Source organism: Rhinopithecus bieti, unplaced genomic scaffold, assembly GCF_001698545.2.
Source record: "Rhinopithecus bieti isolate Rb0 unplaced genomic scaffold, ASM169854v2 scaffold_2574, whole genome shotgun sequence".
Classification (NCBI taxonomy): Eukaryota; Metazoa; Chordata; class Mammalia; order Primates; family Cercopithecidae; genus Rhinopithecus; species Rhinopithecus bieti.
In genome coordinates, this window is record NW_016804493.1 from 5,343,191 (window position 1) to 5,365,104 (window position 21,914).

The window sequence follows — 21,914 nt, forward strand, 5'->3', positions numbered from 1 at the left end:
AAAAAAAAAAAAAAAAAAAAAAAAGGAAAGAAAAGAAAGAAAGAAAAAGAAAAAAGAGAGATAAATATATTACAAACACAAATAAATAGAAATAATAGAAATAGAAATAGGGTCGTTAATATTTTCTCCCTGCCTCTGCGGATTAACCTGTGAGTACCAATGGGGTACGTGTACATCCTTGCCTTGGAGACAACAGGCCTGGAGAATAAGCAAGTCCTGGGTGTGGTACAGGGTGTTCCATCCTCTGAGCCTTCAGCAGCTTTCCTCCTGCTGCCCACAGAGCACTGTTAAGGTGCCAGAAAGGCCACAACCACATCCAACTTTACATCTGTGCCCACACTCCCCGCTATCCCCTCCTCTCTCCCCCTTGTCAAATCCTCCATGTTGGTGAACTCCACCCCAAACCCCGGGTCCTCTGCAAAGCCCTCCTCACCTACCCTGACCCGGGCATTTGTACCAGCCATTCTGCCTCTGGATCTCAGCCTGCTTTGTGTCTCCACTAAACTCTCCTTACTTGGCATGCCACATCTCACTGAGCACTTCATGCAGGTACCATTATTATTTTTTTATTTTTGTAGAGATGGAGTCTCAAAATATTGCCCAGGCTGGTCTCGAACTACTGGTCTCAAGCCATTATCCTGGCTCAGTCTCCCAAAATGCAGAGTTTACAGGCATGAGCTATTGCAACCAACAATTACTTCCATTTTATAGCTGGGGAAACTGAGGCTCAAGGAGGTTAAGTGATTTTCCTAAAGTCACACAGTAAATGGCAAATGGATTTGTACTCAGGCCTGACTTCAGAGTCTAAGCACTAAGCTACATGAAATAAGGTTGGCCTTTTTCATTCCTGTTGATTCTTCCCAGCACCTAGCATAGAAATAAATATATATATATAAAATATTAAATAAATTGCTGAATAAATGATTGAATGAATTAATTACCTAGGCCAACACCAAGAAGAAAGCCTGGGAAAAGAGCCCACTTCATTCCTGATACAAAATGTGTTGCGTCCTGTACCTCAAGAGTCCTGAGCAAGACTTTAAACTTCAGATGTGGCTGAATCTGGACGCTCAGATGTCATCACTGGGATTCTGTCTCTCTAGCTCTTGGTTTGGCTATCTTCTGTTCTGGTGGTGTCTTCAGGCAGGCTCTGCTAGTAAATCCAGGCTCATGCCCTGCCGATTTAGCACGTCCAACAGAAAGAGGGAGTGTCTGATGGCTCATCACACCAGCTTAGGTCGCAAACCTTTACTGGATCCTATTGCTGTGGCTGGGGGCTGGGATGAGCAACTTGGTCAGTTCTTGATCACTGAAGCAGGAGGGTGGGTGGTCCCATGCGGATCACATGAGCTGAGGTAGGAGCGGGGGATTGGGATGCTGTAACGAGGAAATTAGAGAATGAATATGGGAAGACGTGAATATCAAATGTCCACTTGGCTTCATCTCTTGCAGGACCTGGTGGACTGGCGAAAGCCTCTCCTGTGGCAGGTGGGCCACTTGGGAGAGAAGTACGATGAGTGGGTTCACCAGCCGGTGACCAGGCCCATCCGCCTCTTCCACTCAGACCTCATTGAGGGTCTCTCTAAGACTGTCTGGTGAGCTCTTCCCTGAGCCTGTGGCAGGCTTCCCCTCTCTTCTGATGGTGCCAATCAGATATGGAAAGGGAAGCGGCAATTGGGTCCCTCCCCAGAGCCCAGGTCTATGCTGTAAAGCTCTCAGGGAGGGAGGAACACACAATGGGAATAATTCATCCCTATGCATGGTTTTGTCCACTGGGTGGGTCACAACCCAACATGTAGCCAGAAACTACGTTGAATGCCACCCCTGGTCTGTTCCAGACTCTTAGGAGGAGTTTCTTGCCCCCAGTGCACATGGAAACAATTTTGCCTGCAATTAGCTCCCCTGCCACAAGAGGTCAGCGTCTGTCTATTTGCATAGAGTCAGTCGCGCTGGGGACACAGTTCTTTTCTGCCAATAATTCATCTCAGAGACAGGAGGCAGATGGACTCACAGCCTCTCTCCTCTTTTCTCTTCCCCACTCCCTGTACCAGTGTCCCTTTGACCCCAGGTCTCCATAGGCATTCTGCATATGCTTTGGTGTCATCTTGTCCCCCCTCCAGTTGAGTTATGTTTCTCTAAGAAAGCTGGACCCTGCCGGGCACAGTGGCTCACGCCTGTAATCCCATCACTTTGGGAGGCCAAGGCGGGTGGATCACCTGAGGTCTGGAGTTCAAGACCAGCCTGACAACATGGTGAAACCCCATCTCTACTAAAAATACAAAATTAGCTGGGTGTGGTGGCACATTCTTGTAATCTCAGCTACTTGGGAGGCTGAGGCAGGAGAATCACTTGAACCCAGGAGGCAGAGGTTGCAGTGAGCCAAGATCGCGCCATTGCACTCCAGCCTGGGCAACAAGAGCAAAACTCCATCTCAAAAAAAAAAAAGAAAGAAAGCTGGACCCTGTCAAGCTCCTGTACGTGTATCTCTCTCACCCTGACGGCCTTCCTACAGGTACAGTGTCCCCATCATCTGGGTGCCCCTGGTGCTGTACCTCAGCTGGTCTTACTACCGAACCTTTGCCCAGGGCAACGTCCGACTCTTCACATCATTTACAACAGGTAATGCCAGGTTCTTTCCTGACTTGCCCTGAGGATCCTAGAGGAAGGAGACCTCAGTGCTTTCCCTGGCCCAGAGTTTCTGAGAGCATAGAACCCCAAACCACATCACAGACATTTTTTGGTGAAGCCTCTCTGTAGAAATAGTCTTCCAAAGAAGAATTTTGTCAGACTCCCATCTACCCCCCAAATGGATACAAAACCCAACAACACATCAGCAAAAACTAAATGGAATCATCAGGTGGCACAGCAATAAAAAAAAAAAGAGGGAGATAGAGAGTGCTTCTCATTGAGTGTCACACCAAAAAATGCATGATCTGGGATTCTTTGCTAAGAAACTAAATGAAATCACTTCGTCAGGTGGCACAGCTGAGAGCTAGACTCAGACTGGCCTGTGAACCGAGCACAGATTAGCAGAGAACTTGGGAGAGAAAGATCTGAGAGTGTCCTAGAGTGTGTCCAAGGCAAAGGTTCGGGCAGCGGACCCCCAGACTGGGAGTAACAGCCCACTAACCTCTATGGGACACTTGCCATGTGCAGGGCCATGTGCTCTCCCAGGACTGCCTCATTTACCCCTCCCAGCAGCCCCGTAAGAAGGGTCCTGTCATTGTCCCCTTTTAGAGCTGAGGAAATGGAGCCTCAGACATATCAAGGGAGTAGTTGAAGGTCATGTGGCTAGGATGTGGATACCAGGTGCGCCCCAGCTTCTAGCTGGGGGGCAGAGGATGAAAAGAGGTGCTAATATGGGACAATGTCTAAAGAGCCTATGAGACTGGGTCTTTCAGGATGACTGTGGGTTTAGGTATGGCCGCTGGGACAGCCAGCCCTGCAAGCGCCTTGCCTACCTTGGGCCTCCAGGTACATGCCACCTGCCCTGTGGTCTGTCTGTCCTGGCTCTGAGCTTCCTGAGCTGCCCTCACTCTGCCAGGGGCACCTCTTTTCCCCGCTGTCCACAAGTCAAGTGCCTGAATGGTTGAGATGAGAGGGGTCACGGTCACGGCACCAGGAGCTTCATTTATCCACCTGAGCCAGGATGAGTCGGGGCTGAGCAAGTTGCAGGAAGTTTCCCCAGATCCAGCCCAGAGCTGCCCCTGGTCACCGAGGGTTACTGCAGGCATCTCTCGAGCCATGGTTGTCCTGTTCTGCCCACGCTGAATAGCTCAGGCACAGCACAGGGCTTGTTGCTCAGAAGTCCTGCTCGCTGAATCACCCACTGTCCGCCTGACACTCCCCTAACAATCACAAACAGTGGCAGGGCCGCCAGGGCTGGCAGCCAGAGGGGGAAGGGGACGCTGAAGCTTTGGCCCTGGTCCCTCTGCCGGATTCCTCCAGAGATGCCACTCAGTACCAGCTCCAGCTGGGTGGGCAGACAGGGGTGATGCTGGGGTGAGGGGGCGGGCAGAGGCTTGACCTATAGGAGAGGACTTTCCTGTGTGGCAGGGAGGATGATTTGAGGGCTCTGTCAGCCACACGGCCTCGGCAGAGAGCTAAAATGTGCCTGTCTTATAAAGGTCCAGTGTAGAGGGTTAGTAAGCCTGTGACTACGATGCCAGGGATGGGGGCATGAGAGATACGTCTCCACGTGCCTCCCTCAGCCCCCAGCTTGTCATGCAAGGCACAAGCCGCAGGCAGAGAAAATAAGAGCCCACAAAGCAAGGCAAGGAGAGACTCGGCGGGGTCCCAGTGCAGCTGCTGGACAAAGGACACACTGGAATCAATACAGAAGAGTCAGGGTGCCAAGAAGCAGTGGAAGCTGAACGGAGACACCAGTTCAAGGCTGACATTCCTAGATGTGCACATGAAAATGCTTTCAAAAGCCAGGGGGACAGGGGAGAGGGTGCAGCGCTGCATACTCAGGATGGCTCCAGAGCAGCTTCTGAGAGCATGTTAGAGCGAGCAGCATCCCGGAGAGGAGGGGCAGGCAGGCCTCTGGTGGGGTGGTGTGCAGGGCCCGACAGAGGCCAGGACCTGAGTCTGTGCCAGAGAGTGCTCCCATGTGTCCAGTCCTTTCCTTACCAATAAGAGAGCTAAGGCCGGGCACGGTGGCTCACGCCTATGATCCCAGCAATTTGGGAGACCTAGGCGGGTGGATCACCTGAGGTCAGGAGTTTGAAACAAGCCTGGCCAACATGGTGAAACCCAGTCTCTACTAAAAATACAAAAATTAGCCGGGCATGGTGGCGCATACCTGTAGTCCCAGCTACTCAGGAGGCTGAGGCGGGAGAATCGTTTGAACCCGGGAGGCAGAGGTTGCAGTGAACCAAGATCATGCCCCTGCATCCCAGCCTGGGTGACAGAGTGAGATTCCGTCTCAAAAAAAAAAAAAGAAAAGAAAAGAAAATATAATGTTAATGTTATTATATAATACGACATACATACTCATCATATAATCAGATATTCTGTTACCTCCATCCTAACTACAGTCCTCCAACATGGGTAGGGTGTTTGCCTGAGAAAACTGTAACACCTGGGTGGTGCCGAGCCAGGATTTGAATCCAGGTCTGCAGATCTAATGCCTGTGCTCTCTGCACTTCACCGAAGTACCTAAAGGACCCCAGAGGTATCGGGGCTTCCCTGGAAGCAGGGTCTCCCACCAACCAGCCCAGCCCAGCTAAGACTCAGTGGGAGAGGGCTCACTTGAACCTGACTCCTTTGGTAATGTGTGGATATTAACCCCAGCCCCCCAGAAAGGAAACCCAGGAGGAGGTGGGCGGGAAGAAGGAGGAAGATGGCTGGCCTCATTTGGGAGGTGTTCAAGGTGGGGGCTATGGACAACCACATAGGGCTGTCCAGTAGGGAGTGGCCACCCAGGGTGGAGTTGGTGTAGAGCTTCAGTCGTCAGCACGTGGGAGAGGAAGGGATTGAGCTGAGAGGCAGAGGGTCCAGGCTTGGACCCTGGGGACAGAGGCAGAGTTTCCAAGATGGAGCCTGAGCAGTAGGATCCAGAGAAGAGGAGAAAAGCCAAGTGTGGCAGCAGGCAGAAGGTGGAGCTATGGATTCCAACCTTATTGCTCCCAGATCTTTGGAGAATTTGAGAAACTGTGGACACACTACAGAGAAAAAATGCCCATAGATGTACAATTTGATATATCAGCAAGTTCACAGACACCCTGTAATCCAACTTAGGACCCTTAGATATTCCTAAGCCTTAGGTTAAGTGCCTAGGCAGTTGCAGATTGAAGAAGAGAGTAGTGTTAATGTCATATGCCACAGCTAGGTTAGAGGTGGACTAAAAAAATTCCTTAGATTTGGCAAGAAAGACATCATGAATAGCCTTTGAAGTTCTGGTGGTTTGGGGCAGAAGACAGGTTTTGTTTTTTTTTTTTTTTTTTTGAGATGGAGTTTCACTCTTATTGCCCATGCTGGAGTGCAGTGGCACAATCTTGGCTCACCACAACCTCTGCCTCCTGGGTTCAAGCGATTCTCCTGCCTCAGCCTCCCGGGAAGCTGGGATTACAGGCACGCGCCACCACGGCCCGGCTAATTTTTGTATTTTTAGGGACGGGGTTTCACCATGTTGGTCAGGCTGGTCTCGAACTCCCGGCCTCAGCTGATCCGCCCACCTCGGCCTCCCGAAGTGCTACAATTACAGGCATGAGCCACTGCACCTGGCCCAGAAGACAGATTTTTTTTTTTAAGGACTTGACAAGCCGATGGGAAGTGGCAAAGTGGAGCCATGAGTCCAAACTACCTTTTTATTCTTTTTTCTTTTTGAGACATGGTCTTGCTCTGTCATCCAGGCTGGAGTGCAGTGGTGCAATCACAGCTCACTGCAGGCTTGAACTACTGGGCTCAAGTGGTCCCCCTGCCTCAGCCTCCTCAGTAGCTGGGACTACAGGCATAAGCCACCACTCGCAGCTAATTTTTTTACTTTTTGTTGAGGCAGGGTCTCACTGTGTTGCCCAGGTCGGCCTCAAACTCCTGGGCTCAAACGATCCTCCCACGTCAGCCTCTCAAAGGGCTGGGATTACAGACATGAGGCCCCATGTTCAGCCTAGCCTGGCTTTTTCGGAGCCTTGATGAAGAAGGGGCTGAGTCCATGATGGGAAAGTCTTGCCTCGCTCAGAAAGATGAGCAGAAGAGCCAGGAGAAAAGGAGAGACTGAAGGAGCCCAGAGCAGTCCCTTGGGAGGGAGGATGGGAGGAGGCAGCTGAGGGCTTTGCACCGCCGAACAGGGGGAGTCTGGCAAGTCATGGACTTTGGGCCTCCACGTCCTCACTCATGCAGGCAGTGCAGGGCTTCCCTTGTAAGGCTGTGGTGAGATGAAATAGGAAGTAATCCATGGAACACCCTTGAAGGGTGCCTGGCACACAGGAATCAGTGAGGACACATCTGCTGTTATTGTTGCTCTGAGCATCCAGCGCCTGCGTGCCGGTGCACGCCTCTGCCCTGAGAAGCAAGGAGGATGCGCCAGGGTACCGGCAGAATGTGGTGTGCTTGGAAGTTGGGGGGAGTATGTGGAGGGGATAGTTCATCCCCAACCCCAGGGCCTCTCTTCTCTGTGAAGTAGGAGGCTGGATGGAAGGAGAGGCGGTAAAGGGGAGTAGAGAATATCCAAGGGCAGTGGGGAGGGAGCTGAACTTGAAGATGCACAGGGATCATCCATCAGGCTGGGTCTAGGGTCTTATAGAGGTCAAAGGTGCCAGACCCACAGCCGTGTGACTCTCCGTGCTCAGCAGCGTGGGTATGGGTACAGAGAAAGGTTCCCGTGCTGACCCAGGGGTAAGGGTTCATGGGTGCAGGTGAGGGAGATGGAGTAGGGGTTAAAAGAGAATGACTAGGCCGAGTGTCGTGGCTTACGCCTGTAATCCCAGCATTCTGGGAGGCTGAGGTGGGTGGATCACTTGAGGTCAGGAGTTCGAGACCAGTCTGACCAACATGGTGAAACCCCGTCTCTACTAAAAATACAAAAATTAGCTGGACATGGTGGTGGGTGCCTATAATCCCAGCTACCTGGGAGGCTGAGGTAGGAGAATCACTTGAACCTGGGAGGCGGAAGTTGCAGTGAGCCGAGATCGTGCCATTGCACTCCAGCCTGGGTGACAAGAGCGAAACTCTGCCTCACAAAGAAAGAAAAAGAGAGAATGGCTAGCTTTGGAAAACAGTCTGGCTGTTCCTCAAAAGGTTAAACATAGAGTTATGATACAACTCAACAGTACCACTCCTGGGCTTGTACCCAAGAGAAAGGACAACATCTGTTCACACCGAAACTTCTACACGAATGTGCATAGCAGCACTATTCACCATTGCCAAGAGTACCAACAGCCCAGGTGTCCCTCAACTAATGGATGGACAAATACATTTTGAATATCATTCAGCCTTAAAAAAGAATGGAGTTCTAATACATGCTACAATGTGGGTGAACCTTGAATATATTTGGTAGGAGAAGCCAGTCATAAAAGACCATACATCCTATGATTCAATTGATGTGAAATGTCCAGGATAGGCAAATCCAACAAAAAGAAAGTAGACCTGTGGCTTCCTAGGGTTGGGAGGGTCTGAGAGAAAAGGAGAGTGGCTGCTAATGGGTACAGGAGTTTGGGGGGAAGTGATAAAAATGTTGTAAAATTGACTGGGGTGATGGTTTAACGACTCTGTGAATATACTAAAAAGCACTGATTTATATATTTTATTTGGATGAATTATATGGATGTGAATTAGATTTCGATAAAACTGTTATTTAAGAAGAGAGAAGATATGGCCAAAGCTATGGTTTGTGGAGAAAAGAAAGCTAAGAGGATAAGGATGGGCCGGGCATGGTGGCTCACGTCTGTAATCCCAGCAATTTGAGAGGCTAAAGTGGGCAGATCCCTTGGGGTCAGGAGTTCAAGACCAGCCTGGACAACATGGTGAAACCCAATCTCTACTAAAAATATAAAAATTAGCCAGGTGTGGTGGCACATACCTGTAATCCCAGCTACTTGGGAGAATCGCTTGAACCTGGGAGATGGAAGTTGCAGTGAGCTCAGATCACACCACTGCACTCCAGCCTAGGCAACAGAGCAAGACTCTATCTCAAAAAAAAAAAAGGATGAGGATGAATATGGAGAAAACAGGAACGAGAGCTGAAATCTCCATGAGGTCGAAGAATGAATGAGGTGGAGGAAAGAGCTGAAAGCTGCTAGGACTGCAGGCTGTCTCCAGAGGGTGGGGGGAAACTTGTGCTTGAAGATGGTGCCCTGTCTCCAGTCTTCTCCTCTCCACCCAGGCTGATCATCTTCAGCGTTTTCACATCTTCCTCCTGTGCTATGATTTCAGGTCTTGTCTGTTGAGATCTCAGTGCTTGTTTTTTCTTGTCCTTCCTGCCCCACAGTCCCTGGTGGTTCACACTTTCCATCATTAACACCCTGAAGGCCGGGCACAGTGGCTCACTCCTGTTATCTCAGCACTTTGGGAGGCCAAGGCAAGAGAATTGTTTGAGTCCAGGAGTTTGAGACCACCCTGGGCAACATAGCAAGATCTTGTCTCTACAAAAAATATAAAAAATAAAAATAAATTAAATTAAAAATTAGCTGGGTGCGGTGGCATGCGCCCGTGATCCCAGCTACTTGAGAGGCTGAGGTGGAAGGATCACTTGAGCCTAGGAAGGGGAGGCTGCAATAAGCTGCAATCACACCACTGCACTCCAGCACTCCAGTCTTCCAATCTGGGAGACAGAGAGATACCTTGTCTCAAAATAATAACAACGCCCTGGCTCAGGAGTGTCGTGTCCAATGTCCTTGGGGCAAGGTCACCCTTCCAGGTAAAGGCCCAGCCACAGCCACAGCTACTCCTCCCACAGCCTCTATAAAGAGGACATCAGGCCTCCAACCAGTGGCCCATCACTCCTGTAAAGGACCCCCAGACCCAGACCAGAGCCCCGCAGCTTCCTTTCCATTTTGACCCAAGGGCCCCAACAGTATGGCCTGGCCCCGTAGCTGTCCAAGAGAGAGCAGCAGCTCCCAAGTTGATGGGGATGGTGAGGTGGGGACACGGAGCTACCAGGCTGCTGTGCACCGGTCCTCACCTCGCTCTCCCCGCCACCCTGCAGAGTACGCGCTGGCAGTGCCCAAGTCCATGTTCCCTGGGCTCTTCATGCTGGGGATATTCCTCTGGAGCCTGGTCGAGTACCTCATCCACCGCTTCCTGTTCCACATGAAGCCCCCCAGCGACAGCTATTACCTCATCATGCTGCACTTCGTCATGCATGGCCAGCACCACAAGGTGAGTGGGGTGGGGTCCCAGACCGGAACTAGCATGTGCAGCTCGAGGGGACCCTGCAGCCGGTGGCAGCTTCAGGTGCTGCGGAGCCTCCTGGGAGTCTGGCTGTGGGTTGGGAGTGACAGGACGTTTGATGTGATTCACGAGGGCAGCTGGGTTGGGCATCCGAACCTGAGCCAGGCAGGGACAGGGTGGACCCCAGACCCTCTGCACCTTGTTTATGCATCACCTTTAATCCTCGAAACAACTCATTCATTCGTTCATTCATTCAGCAAATGCCCAGTGAGTGCCTCCTGTGTGCAAGACACTGTTCTAGACATCATTGAACAAAACAACAAAAAGCCCTGTCCTCCTGGAGCTTGTCCTGAAAACAGTCCTATGGTTCTCCCTGTTCCACAGAGCAGGAGACTGAGGCCTAGGGGAACTAAGAAACTTGCCCCAGGTCACATTTGGCACAGCCAGGATGTCGTACCCCATTCTGGGGATTCCAGAGTCTGCGCTCTCAATCACCCTTCCCCTGAGGCCCTTCAAGGACTCCACGACAGTCCCAGAAGCTGGCCCTAGAAGACAGGTCTGCCCAAAGGAAGCTGCCTCCCCCGTACCCGCCACTGCCTCTCTGTCCCTGCACTGTGCTCTCCTTGGCCCGTCCCAGGCTGTTCCCCGGCTGGTCTCCACATTCTATTCTCTGCTGGGTGTAAATCACAGAAAATGTGGCAGATGTGATACTTTCAGGAGACCAGTTTAGAACCTGATGTTGCTGAAACTGAACGTGGGTTTCATCTTGGTTTCCCAGCAGCAACTTAATCCGGTTCATCTCGATGAGCCAATTCAGGGTTTAATCGGCCACCTGAGAGTTCTCAGGGTGGTCGGCTGTGGTCCTCCCGGCCCTCCCCAGAGTTGATCTGCATCCTAGGGGGCTTTCCTAGGGGCCAGAATCGGGGTGGGTGCCCAGTCCTCAGGTATACTCTCAGAGGTAGCGCAGCCCGGGCCTGACCTGTGTCCTCCAGCCTCACCTGGCCTCTGCTCTCCAGAGCTCACTGCATCTCTGCTGCGTCCCTTGCCCCGTTTGTGAAGCTTTTCAGATCCACTGCCCCGTCAGCTGTCTTTCCCATCCACAGGTGACACAGGAACCTTCTGGGGACCTGCTTAGGCTATTCTGGGGCCCCAGGGGCTGTCTCAGGCTCGCTCTTCTGAGACATTTCCACCCCAGTCTGTCCAGTCCCCTGCTGCCACACCACGAGGACCCGAGGAGATCGTGTGGCCTGTAGCCACGTGGGCTCCAATCAGGAACGTGTTCTCAGATCCCCAAACCTATCCATCTAAGGATCCTGATCCAGCTGTGACCTGGAGCTGGCCCATGCCAGCTCGCAAGAGCACCTGTGCACATCCTTTCCTGTTTCTGTTCCAGTGATGCCACCTCGGCGCTTGAAAGCACCAGGGCAGGAGTTTTTACACTGCAGGAATTAGCAAACGCTACCAATCAGGGCTCTCCCTCCCTCCTTTTATTTCCCCCTCCCTCGTCCCCCACCTCTCTCCCTTCCTCCTTTTCCTGAGAGCTGGTTTTCCAGCACACCACTGGTCCTGTTGTTCTGGGTCTGAAGGGAGGGAGGCCCACGCCAGCATCTCACTGTCGCTGTCACCTTCTTTCTCTCTCTCTCCTCCAGCCCAGAGAGGCTGCAGGATTCTCTTCTCAGAATCCTGACCTAGCCATTGCTAAGACCTCACCTCTATGCCAGGCCCTCGGCTTCTGAAGCTCAAGGGCCATGGTAAAGCAGTGTTCGCTGGTTTGCTGTGGCAACACCCCCTTGGAACAAAAAAGGCCTCCTGTTTGGACATGGGGGTGGGGAGGACACCTCTAGTGACACTTCAGGGTCATCCCACCGCAGAGGCTGCATTAACCTCAGCCACCCTCAGTGCCTTGCTCACCCAGACAACATCAGGCCTCAGTCTAGGTGGCTTCTCCAGAATGCCCCTCTAGCCAGGGGCATGGCATTTAGGGATGGGATACCTGTCTAGCACCTGACAAATTCCAGAGTCACAGTGGCCTCTAGAGCATGAGATGGGTGCTGAGCTGCCAGCACACCCTGCCCATCCTGCCCATCCCATGTTCCTCTGCAATCTGCCAGGTCCCTGCCTGGCTCACAAATAGGGAGTAAGACAATCTCACCACGTCTTCCAGACGTGGTGGCCCGCCCTCCCCAGAGCCACCAAAAGTGCCAAGCCTATGGAGTGGAATGTCTGGGCCACTCTGTCCCTGTCCTCTGCAGGGAGCGGCCCAAGCTTGGCCAGCTGCCAAGGCCCCTGGCTGCCTCCTGACGCCCAAGCCTCTCCATCTGCAGGCACCCTTCGACGGCTCCCGCCTGGTCTTCCCCCCTGTGCCAGCCTCCCTGGTGATCGGCGTCTTCTACTTGTGCCTGCAGCTCATCCTGCCCGAGGCGGTGGGGGGCACTGTGTTTGCGGGGGGCCTCCTGGGCTATGTCCTGTATGACATGACCCATTACTACCTGCACTTTGGCTCACCGCACAGGGGCTCCTACCTGTACAACCTGAAGGCCCACCACGTCAAGCACCACTTTGCACATCAGAAGTCAGGTGAGGACAGGCCTGGGTTTCCCAGTTCCCTATGTGTGTTCATTGATTTATTTGCCAACTACCATTGAGCTCCTGGGAACGGCGAGGCACCGTTCCGTGTACTGGGCATATACAGAGGGTTCCTTCTACCCTCTTCCCTGGTGCAGACAGCTGTGCAGAGACAGGCAAGGATATCAATAAATGGCAAAGATTTCAAACTGAGATAAATGCCATAAAGAAAATAAAGGGGCCGGGCGCGGTGGCTCACACCTGTAATCCCAGCCAAGGGGTTTGGGAGGCTGAGGCAGGTGGATCACTTGAGGTCAGGAGTTTGGGACCAGCCTGGCCAACGTGGTGAAACCTGTCTCCACTAAAAATATGAAAATTAGCGGGATGTGGTGGTGCCCACCTGTAATCTCAGCTACTTGGGAGGCTGAGGCATGAGAATAGCTTGAATCCAGGAGGCAGAGGCTACAGTGAGCTAAGATTGCACCACTGCACTCCAGGCTGGGTGACAGAGCAAGGCTCTGTCTTAAAAAAAAAAAGAAGAAGAAGAAGAAGAAAATAAATCAAGGTAATGGAGTATCACATAGGTAGTGGGAGGGTCCAGCGATTTCCACTGAAATATTCTGTGGGCCACATAAGTGATTTTAAATTTTCTAGTGGCCACACTAAGACATGAAAATAAACAGATGAAAAGAATTTTAATAACATTTACTTAACCCAATATAAGCAAATTATTATTTCAACATGTAATCAACATTAAAAAATCATCAATGGCTGGGCACAGTGGCTCAGGCCTATAATCCCAGCACTACAGGAGGCTGAGGCAGGGGATTGCTTGAAGCCAGGAGTTCCAGACCAGTCTGGGAAACACAGCAAAACCTTGTCTCTACCTAAACAATTTTTAATTATCCGGGTGTGATGATGTGCACCTGTAATCTCAGCTACCTAGAAGGCTGACGCAAGAGGATCATTTGAGCCCAGGAGTTTGAGGCAGCAATGAGCTATGATTATGCCACCCCAGCCTAGGTGACAGAGCAAGACCCTTTTTGTAAAGTCTCTTTTTCAAAAAAAGTCATTAGCAACTCTTATACTATGTCTTTGAAATCTAAGGTGTATTTTGCACTTACAGCACATCTCAATTCAGATGCTAAAGTTTCACTGGAAATGCTAGATCCGTATCAATTCAGATACTAAAGTTTCATTGGAAATACTAGATCCGTATCTAGATTTTATAAATTTGCAAACAGTAGTTCACATAGGTAAGTTGCTCCAAACAAGCTTAAAAATTGTCCAGTAACACACTCTAGGAGGCTGAGGTGGGCGGATCACCTGAGGTCAGGAGTTCAGGACCAGCCTGGCCAACATGGTGAAACCCCCTCTCTACTAAAAATACAAAAAATTAGCTGGATGTGGTGGTGCGCACCTGTAATCCCAGCTACTCAGGAGGCTGAGGAAGGAGAATCTCTTGGACCCAGGAGGCGGAGGTTGCAGTGAGCCAAGATCATGCCACTGCACTCCAGCCTGGGCAACAAGAGCGAAATTCCATCTCAAAAATAAATAAATAGACCGGGCGCGGTGGCTCAAGCCTGTAATCCCAGCACTTTGGGAGGCCGAGATGGGCAGATCACGAGGTCAGGAAATCGAGACCATCCTAGCTAACACGGTGAAAACCCATCTCTACTAAAAAAAATACTAAAAAACTAGCCGGGCGAGGTGGCTGGCGCCTGTAGTCCCAGCTACTCAGGAGGCTGAGGCAGGAGAATGGCGTAAACCCGGGAGGCAGAGCTTGCAGTGAGCTGAGATCCAGCCACTGCGCTCCAGCCTGGGTGACAGAGTGAGACTCCATCTCAAATAAATAAATAAACAAACAAACAAATAAATAAAAATTTAAAAATTCCAGTAACTGAATCAAGCATCAGTTTTTACACTGACATATTAATTCATCAGAATTAAATGAAGNGTCAGGAAATCGAGACCATCCTAGCTAACACGGTGAAAACCCATCTCTACTAAAAAAAATACTAAAAAACTAGCCGGGCGAGGTGGCTGGCGCCTGTAGTCCCAGCTACTCAGGAGGCTGAGGCAGGAGAATGGCGTAAACCCGGGAGGCAGAGCTTGCAGTGAGCTGAGATCCAGCCACTGCGCTCCAGCCTGGGTGACAGAGTGAGACTCCATCTCAAATAAATAAATAAACAAACAAACAAATAAATAAAATTTAAAATTCCAGTAACTGAATCAAGCATCAGTTTTTACACTGACATATTAATTCATCAGAATTAAATGAAGTTAGAAATTCAGTTTCTCTGGAGCTCTAGCCACATTTCTAGTGCTCAGTAGCCACGTGTGGCTAGGGGCTAGTCAGACAGCAGAGGGATTAAATGGTCCAGGTGTCATTGCAGAGGTGCCATTAGAGCTGAGACCCTAATGAAGAGAAACCAGCATCTAGCATCCCAGGAGTGACTGGTGCAAAGCCCTGAGGCAGGAATGAACTTGGTCCACAAGGAAGGGGAAGAAGATGGAGGTGGGGGGTGGGAGGGGGCCAGGTAACCTAGAAACGCAGGCCAGGTAAGGAATTGGGGTTTATTCCAGCTTCATGCTGGAGACAATAAAAAACACAGGTTCCCCGCCCTTGACTTCTGCCAGGATGACCTTGGGGGTTGGGAAGGCCAAGGGACAGATATTGACATTGTTTCCACTTATTATCCCTACCCTGGCACCCTTCCCAAGCCAGCGCACGCCTGCTCCTTCAATGCCTCATCTTCTACCCTTTTGTCTCCCTCTCTAGGATTTGGCATCAGCACTAAATTGTGGGATTACTGTTTCCACACCCTCATTCCAGAGAAACCCCACCTGAAGACGCAGTGACAACTCCCACCGCTCCGTCCTGCCCTCAGCCCGGCCCTGGCCCCTTCCCGACCCCCACCCGCCATCCACACCCCACTAAGAAGGTTGACTTGGCCAGTCAGGATGGGTTCTGTCCAGCCTTGCAGCCTAGTGGAAAGTGCCGAGGGGGCCCTGAGGTAGGACCGCCCTCCTGACCCCTAGCAGGAGGGTCACATCCACTTGGTGGCCAGGTGGCCCTTGGTGACCCTCTTCTTCCTGGAGCATCCCTGCCTAGAGCTCAGCCCACAGGACTGCTTCAGGACCCGGCCAAGGCAGCAGCCTCAAGGGGAAATGAAGAAAACTGACTCCTCGTGGCCACCTGTGTCACCCTTGTGCCTTAGCGTCATGGACTGCCTAGGAGCTGACTGCACGGCACAGCTCTGCATTCATAGTCAGGAGTGGGTCTGTGGGACCTGTGGGCCCTGTCCTCCCTGCTGTCCTTTCTGGAGGCGTTGGTGGCTCTGAGGTGGACAAAGAGCTCTCGCAAGAAGAGACAGCATGATGCCTCCCACAGTCCACCCCAGACCCTGGGGCAGCCCCTCTGGCCCTGCGAGCTGCCTGTGCCATTGGGCCCAGGGTGGCTGGCAGGAGTCCCAGCTGCTTTCTTTAGGACCTGGCAGCTTCTTTAGCCGTCCCTCTCCTGCCTCCAGAATCACAGCCCTTCTCCCCAAGGGAGGAGCCTTCTCCACTGGTGGCAGCCCTACCCCGTCCCCAGCCATTCTTGGCCTCCACCCTGCACAGGTGGGCTCGGCCCCCCCACTCGGGCCTCCCCAGAAGTAGCCTCCCCTCAGTGCCTCACCTCCCCCTGCCTCCCAGCCTCCGCAGATGAGGTTCCTGCCCCTTCCTCCTCATAACCAAAACCCTCACTGCTCCCAGGACGGTCTTATTTATAAACCAGACACATGTTCTTAGTCTGGTCCCAGACCAAGGAGCTGGTCAGACAGCCCTTTCTAATCCTACATGTTGAGTTTATGTAAAAAACATTGTTTCCTCCTGTTTTTGGTTCCTTTCTCACCCACAAACCATTACTACTTGAAACTTAAAAAAAAAAAAACTCGCCGAGTGTAAAGGCTAAAGAGAAGCAGTTTGACAAACCTTGTGATTTGTACTGTTTACTGCAGAGCTATTTAAAGATTTTGGAATAAATATACAAAACTACAGTTGTGAAATAAAAAATTGTATATTTTGAAAAATAAAACACTGAAAAGAAACCAACAAAAATGAGTTGTTCATCAGACTCCCTCGTGGTTGGGAAGGGGCAGTGGTGTGGGGAGGGGTGGAGGGGCGGGTGTCGGTCCCCAGGGAGGGAGATTTTAGCCCTGACCAGGGTGGGTAGAATTGCTGGGGCATGGTGATGATTAAAAGCTGACCAACTCTCAGCTGGGCGCGATGGCGCCTGACTGTAATCCCAACACTTTGGGAGGCCAAGGGGGAGGATCGTTTGAGGCCAGGTGTTCAAGACGAACCTGCCCAACATAGCAAAACTCCATATCTAAAAAGAAAAGAAAACAAGACAAAATAAAACAAAAGAAAAAAGCTGACTACTCTTATTCTCTCACTCAGCTTTATTCTGTTTCTAAATTCTCTGCAGATAGCATCTCCTCTTATTGCTTGCACCTGGGATGCATTGTGCCACAAACCACTTTGATCTGCCGCTGGGGAGGGATCTCTTCTGGAGTTTAACCCCAACTGAGCTTCTAGTTGACTTTCCTAAAATAGGGAGAAAGGCTCCAGCAACAACTCCCCATAGTGGGAACTAGAACCTCAGACAGCTCAGTCTTGGTGAAACTGTTGCTTGTCTTTTTCTGCTGCCCTCTCAGAACCACCTAGGAAGCTGTCAAAGTGTAGCTCCAAGGCCTTGCACTCAGGGTCTAGTTCAGTAGGTCCAAGGGGGTTGGCCCTGGACTTGCCTGTCTGAGGACACAGAAGTGGAACAAGCTGATGTTGGGGAGGCTCAGGAAGGATGCCCCAAACTGTGCTGTGTCTCCCTGCTCTGGCCTCATAGGGGCAGCTTTATGCCTGCAGCTCCCAGCCTGAAGATAAGTAGGACCTGTCCGGAGCCACCCACACTCGAGTCCCTGAAGCCTGTCCCTGGAACCCAGACGGTCCAAGCAGCAGAACTCATAACCTTCATTTACTGATGGAGCTGAGCAGCTCACCCTGGACCATCACACCCAGGGGTAGGGAAGCAGAAGACGAACACAGGCGGACTCCACGAGTGTAAAGACACATGGCCACAGCGGCAGAAAAAGCCTAAGGTGAGCAAGATTTAGAAAAAAAAAAAAAATTGAAAATTTTATTTAAGAAGAGTAAAGCCGGGCGCAGTGGCTCACACCTGTAATCCTAGCATTTTGGGAGGCCGAGGCAAGTGGATCACTTGAGGTCAGCAGTTCGAGACCAGCCTGGCCAACATGGTGAAACCCCATCTCTACTAAAATACAAAAATTAGGCGGGTGTGGCGGCAGGCACCTGTAATCCCAGCTACTCAAGAGACAGAGGCAGGAGAATTGCTTGAACCCAGGAGGCAGAGGTTGCAGTGAGCTGAGATTGTGCCACTGCACTCCAGCCTGGGTGGCAGAGAAAGACTCCATCTCAAAAAACAAACAAACAAACAAACAAAAAACAACACCACCACCAAAAATAAAAAACAGTGAAACCGACCAGACATGGAGGCTTATGCCTATAATCCCAACACTTTAGGAGGCCACGGCAGGCAGATTGCTTTAGCTCAGGAATTTGAGACCAGCCTGAGCAACATAGTGAGACCCCATCTCTACAAAAAATAAGGAAAATTACCTGAGTGTGGTAGTGCACACCTGTAGTCCCAGCTACTTGGAAGGCTGAGGTGGGAGGATCACCTCCTGAGCCCAGGAGGTTGAGGCTGCAGTGAGCTGTGATCACACCACTGCATTCCAGCCTGGGCAAGAGAGTGAGACCCTGTCTCAAAAGAAAAAAAGAGAGTAAAACAAAACTAAAAAGAAAGGCCAAAAAATAAGTGAGTTTATAGCATGGTAATGAGAAGAGTTAGAAAAAAAGTGACAACATGAAACCAAGCCCACCTATTAATCGAAAGTCTAATTGGTGAAAATCTGACAGATTCTCCCAGAGCCCCCCATTGCGCCGCTGTAACTGTCCAGTGGGTTTGGGAGTATCCACAAGGCCTTTTGGAGAGAAAGTAAGTCCCACCTCACAGGCACTTGAGAGTGTAGAGGGGTCATTGCCTGCATTTTCTTTCTTTCTTTTTCTTTTTTTTTTTTTTTTTTTTTGAGACGGAGTCTCGCTCTGTTGCCCAGGCTGGAGTGCAGTGGCGTGATCTCGGCTCGCTGCAACCTCCGCATCTCGGGTTCATGCCATTCTGCTGCCTCAGTCTGCTGAGTAAATGGGACTATAGGTGCGCACCACCACACCTGACAATTTTTGTACTTTTAGTAGAGATGGGGTTTCACCATGTTGCACAGGCTGGTCTCAGACTCCTGAAATCAGGCAATCCTCCCACCTCAGCCTCCCAAAGTGCTTGGATTACAGGCATGAGCCCCCGCACCCGGCCATATTGCCTGCGTTTTCACAGCAGGGCAAAATACAGGAAGGCCACGAGGCCCGCAATCCCCAAGCAGTTAGCGCTCATGGAGCAGCCCCCAACTCAGTGAGCATCTGGGGGAGCTGGAGGATTTTGCCATCAAGTGTAAGAGTCAAAGATTAGATGTTAGAGCAAGCACAGGATATTATCAAAATGCCAACACATCTAGCCTAATGGGAAAAGCCTGGACCTGTGATGTGGGATTGTGTTTATCCTGTAGTGGGAGAGACACCAAACCAAAAAAGTTTTATGTTTGCTCAGGGAGGGGGCTATTGATTTATTTATAGAGAGAGGGTCTCATTCTGTTGCCCACGCTAGGGTGCAGTGGCATGATCATAGCTTACTGCAGTCTTGACCTCCCAGACTCAAGAGATCCTCCTACCTCAGCCTCCCAAACAGCTGGGACTGCAGGCACGTGGCATCGTGCCCAGCTAATTTTTAAACTTTTACAAGTAGAGACAGGGTCTCTCTATGTTACCCAGGCTGATCTCGAACTCCTGGGCTCAAGCCATCCTCCCAGCTTAGCCTCCCAAAGTGCTGTGATTACCAGCATGAGCCACAATGCCCAGCCAAGAGGGCCATTTAAATTCTGATCAGCATAAAGTAAATCTGCAGGTTGACTGACCCCCAGTGGCCCTACAAATTTGCCTCACCTGATTCTCCAGGGATAACCCAGCTACCACGGCCAAGAACAGACCAAAAAATAGCCATCATATTTGTTTCTGGTATTGTGTTTGCATTTCCAGGCATGCTGTCTTTGAAGGTTCCTTAGTTGCTCCGAAGAACTGCCCTCTTAATTCTGCTCTGTTCCCACTCCCCCGGTGGCGCTGACCTCTGACCTCTGCCTTTGAACTCTGTGTGATTTTTTATTGTGCCCAGCACAATGACCAACTTGTAACAGAGCCCAATAAATGCTCGTCTTGTCTCCAGCTCTCAGACGGTAACAGCAACTGGGCCTTGCCTCTCCACCTGTTCCTGGCCTCTGCTGCCCTCTGGTGGCAGCATGCAGCCCTACCCCATCATTACTGCCCTCGCGGGGACTATTTTGGAAGCAGGGGTCTGTGATTTCAAAACCTAGTCTAGTCTTTCCCACTTTACCCATTCTGTTGACTTACATTCTTGACTCATCTGCCATTTTTGAGAGGAAGTTGTAACTATGTATATGAATAGTTCTAACTTTCTAAAAAACCATAATGGTTGCAAAATTTCTGCTGGAGTTTTCTTTATAGTTAGGTGTTTTGCCCAAAGACCACACCAGGTTCCAATGAATAAATGTTATCTGTAAAGAATGCTACAAGATGAATGTAAAGTTAGGAAAATTCCAGGATTCTCGTCTCATAAGTGTCTGTCCCATCCCAGCTACCTATAGTGGGGAGGAAGATATTTAAAAGAGGAGAAAATATTTTCTTCTGGCAAAAGCAGTGGGGTTACATCTTCTTTTAGGTTCCCTAAAAATGGGACTACAGGCGCGATGGCTTGCACCAGCACTTTGTGAGGCCGAGGCGGGTAGATCACCTGAGGTCGGAAGTTCGAGACCAGCCTGATCAACATGGAGAAACCCCGTCTCTACTAAAGATACAAAATTAGCCGGGTGTGGTGTCATGCCTGTAATCCCAGCTACTTGGGAGGCTGAGGCAGGAGAATCTCTTGAGCCCGGGAGGTGGAGGTTGCAGTGAGCCGAGATCGTGCCACTGAACTCCAGCCTGGGCAACAAGAGCGAAACTCCATCTCAAAAAATAAACAATAACAACAAAAAAATCAAAACCTAAAACAAGCACATGGATGCAGGCAGTCTATTTGGGAGGTGATTGCAGAAATAAAGAGCGAGAACCAGGGAGGTCTAGAAAGGGAGAAGTTGGAGGAGCAGTGTAAAGTTGAGTATGTGGGGTTCTCCTACCGATTCTGTAAGGGCATCTTGAGAAGCATAGAGAAAACGTGTCAGAACGGGCCAACAGGACAGGAGGCTGGAGCATTTATCACCAGCTTCCACTCCTGTGGGTGAGGACTGTGTTCAGGGACATTGATTCACCCTCACTTAGGGACTTCCCTGCCGTGCAAGCCAAGCAGATGCTGGCTTTGGCAAAAGTCCTTGGACAAAAGCAGGGAGAAGAGGTATGCATTGGCAGTGGGATTCTATCAGCACGAGTTGAGTATGAGCTTGCTAGGCCAGAACTAGCCAGTGGAACTGTGGCTGAAAGCTGAGACAGAGTTCACACAGAACCTTCCACCGCAATGGAGGCTAAGACCAGAGGTAGACAGAGGGGACATGATGAGGAGGAACAGATGTGTTCGCTACAGACCCCAAATGGTTATATCCTCAATGTAAGAGTGAACCAAGAGGAAACCCACCTCCCCAGGGCACTGCAAGTGAAATTTCCTGCATGGAGTGGGTAAAGGCTGAGGATGCAGAGCCACAAGGAGAGTCCTCACTGAGGTCTGAAGCCTGAATTCGTGCAAACTGTGTGATCTGAAACACCTCAAGCCAAAATTGTAATGTGAAATAGCCTGGTTGGTGGAGCCACAAGGCTCTCAGAGGAAGCAATTAAAATTGTTTTATGGAAAAATGTATCTTCAAATCAGGCCTCAAAAAATTCTCACAGGTAAAATTCCAAGGACTGGCCAGGCACGGTGGCTCACACTTGTAATCCCAGCACTTTAGGAGGCCTAGGTGGGTGGATCACAAGGTCAGGAGATCGAGACCAACCTGGCCAATATGGTGAAACCCCATCTCTACTAAAAATATAAAAAGTAGCCAGGCATGGTGGTGCATGCCTGTAGTCCCAGCTACTTGGGAGGCTGAGGTGGGAGAACTGCTTGAACCTGGAAGGCGGAGGCTACAGTGAGCCAAGATTGCGCCAATGTGCTCTAACCTGGGTGACAGAGTGAGGTCTTGAAAAAATAAATAAAATAGGCCGGGCGCAGTGGCTCAAGCCTGTAATCCCAGCACTTTGGGAGGCCGAGGCAGGCGGATCTCAAGGTTAGGAGATTGAGACCATCCTGGCTAACACGGTGAAACCCCGTCTCTACTAAAAATACAAAAAATTAGCCAGGCGTGGTGGCA

At 50.7% G+C, this 21,914-nt stretch overlaps 1 protein-coding gene across 3 annotated transcripts in view; it reads left to right on the plus strand.

The window, feature by feature from the left end:
* FA2H (fatty acid 2-hydroxylase) overlaps positions 1-16,497 on the plus strand; it is a 70,305-nt gene extending 53,808 nt beyond the window's left edge. Inside the window, exons 3-7 of one of the 3 annotated variants that reach the window (XM_017868706.1) lie at positions 1,453-1,595; positions 2,513-2,619; positions 9,647-9,819; positions 12,084-12,408; positions 15,179-16,497. In XM_017868706.1, coding sequence (XP_017724195.1) covers positions 1,453-1,595; positions 2,513-2,619; positions 9,647-9,819; positions 12,084-12,408; positions 15,179-15,258 — 828 coding nt within the window. In that variant the 3' untranslated portion in view covers positions 15,259-16,497. The remainder of the gene's footprint in view (positions 1-1,452; positions 1,596-2,512; positions 2,620-9,646; positions 9,820-12,083; positions 12,409-15,178) is intronic. The other 2 variants (XM_017868707.1, XM_017868708.1) reach the window with 2 other exon arrangements.
* Positions 16,498-21,914: the final 5,417 nt, after the last annotated feature.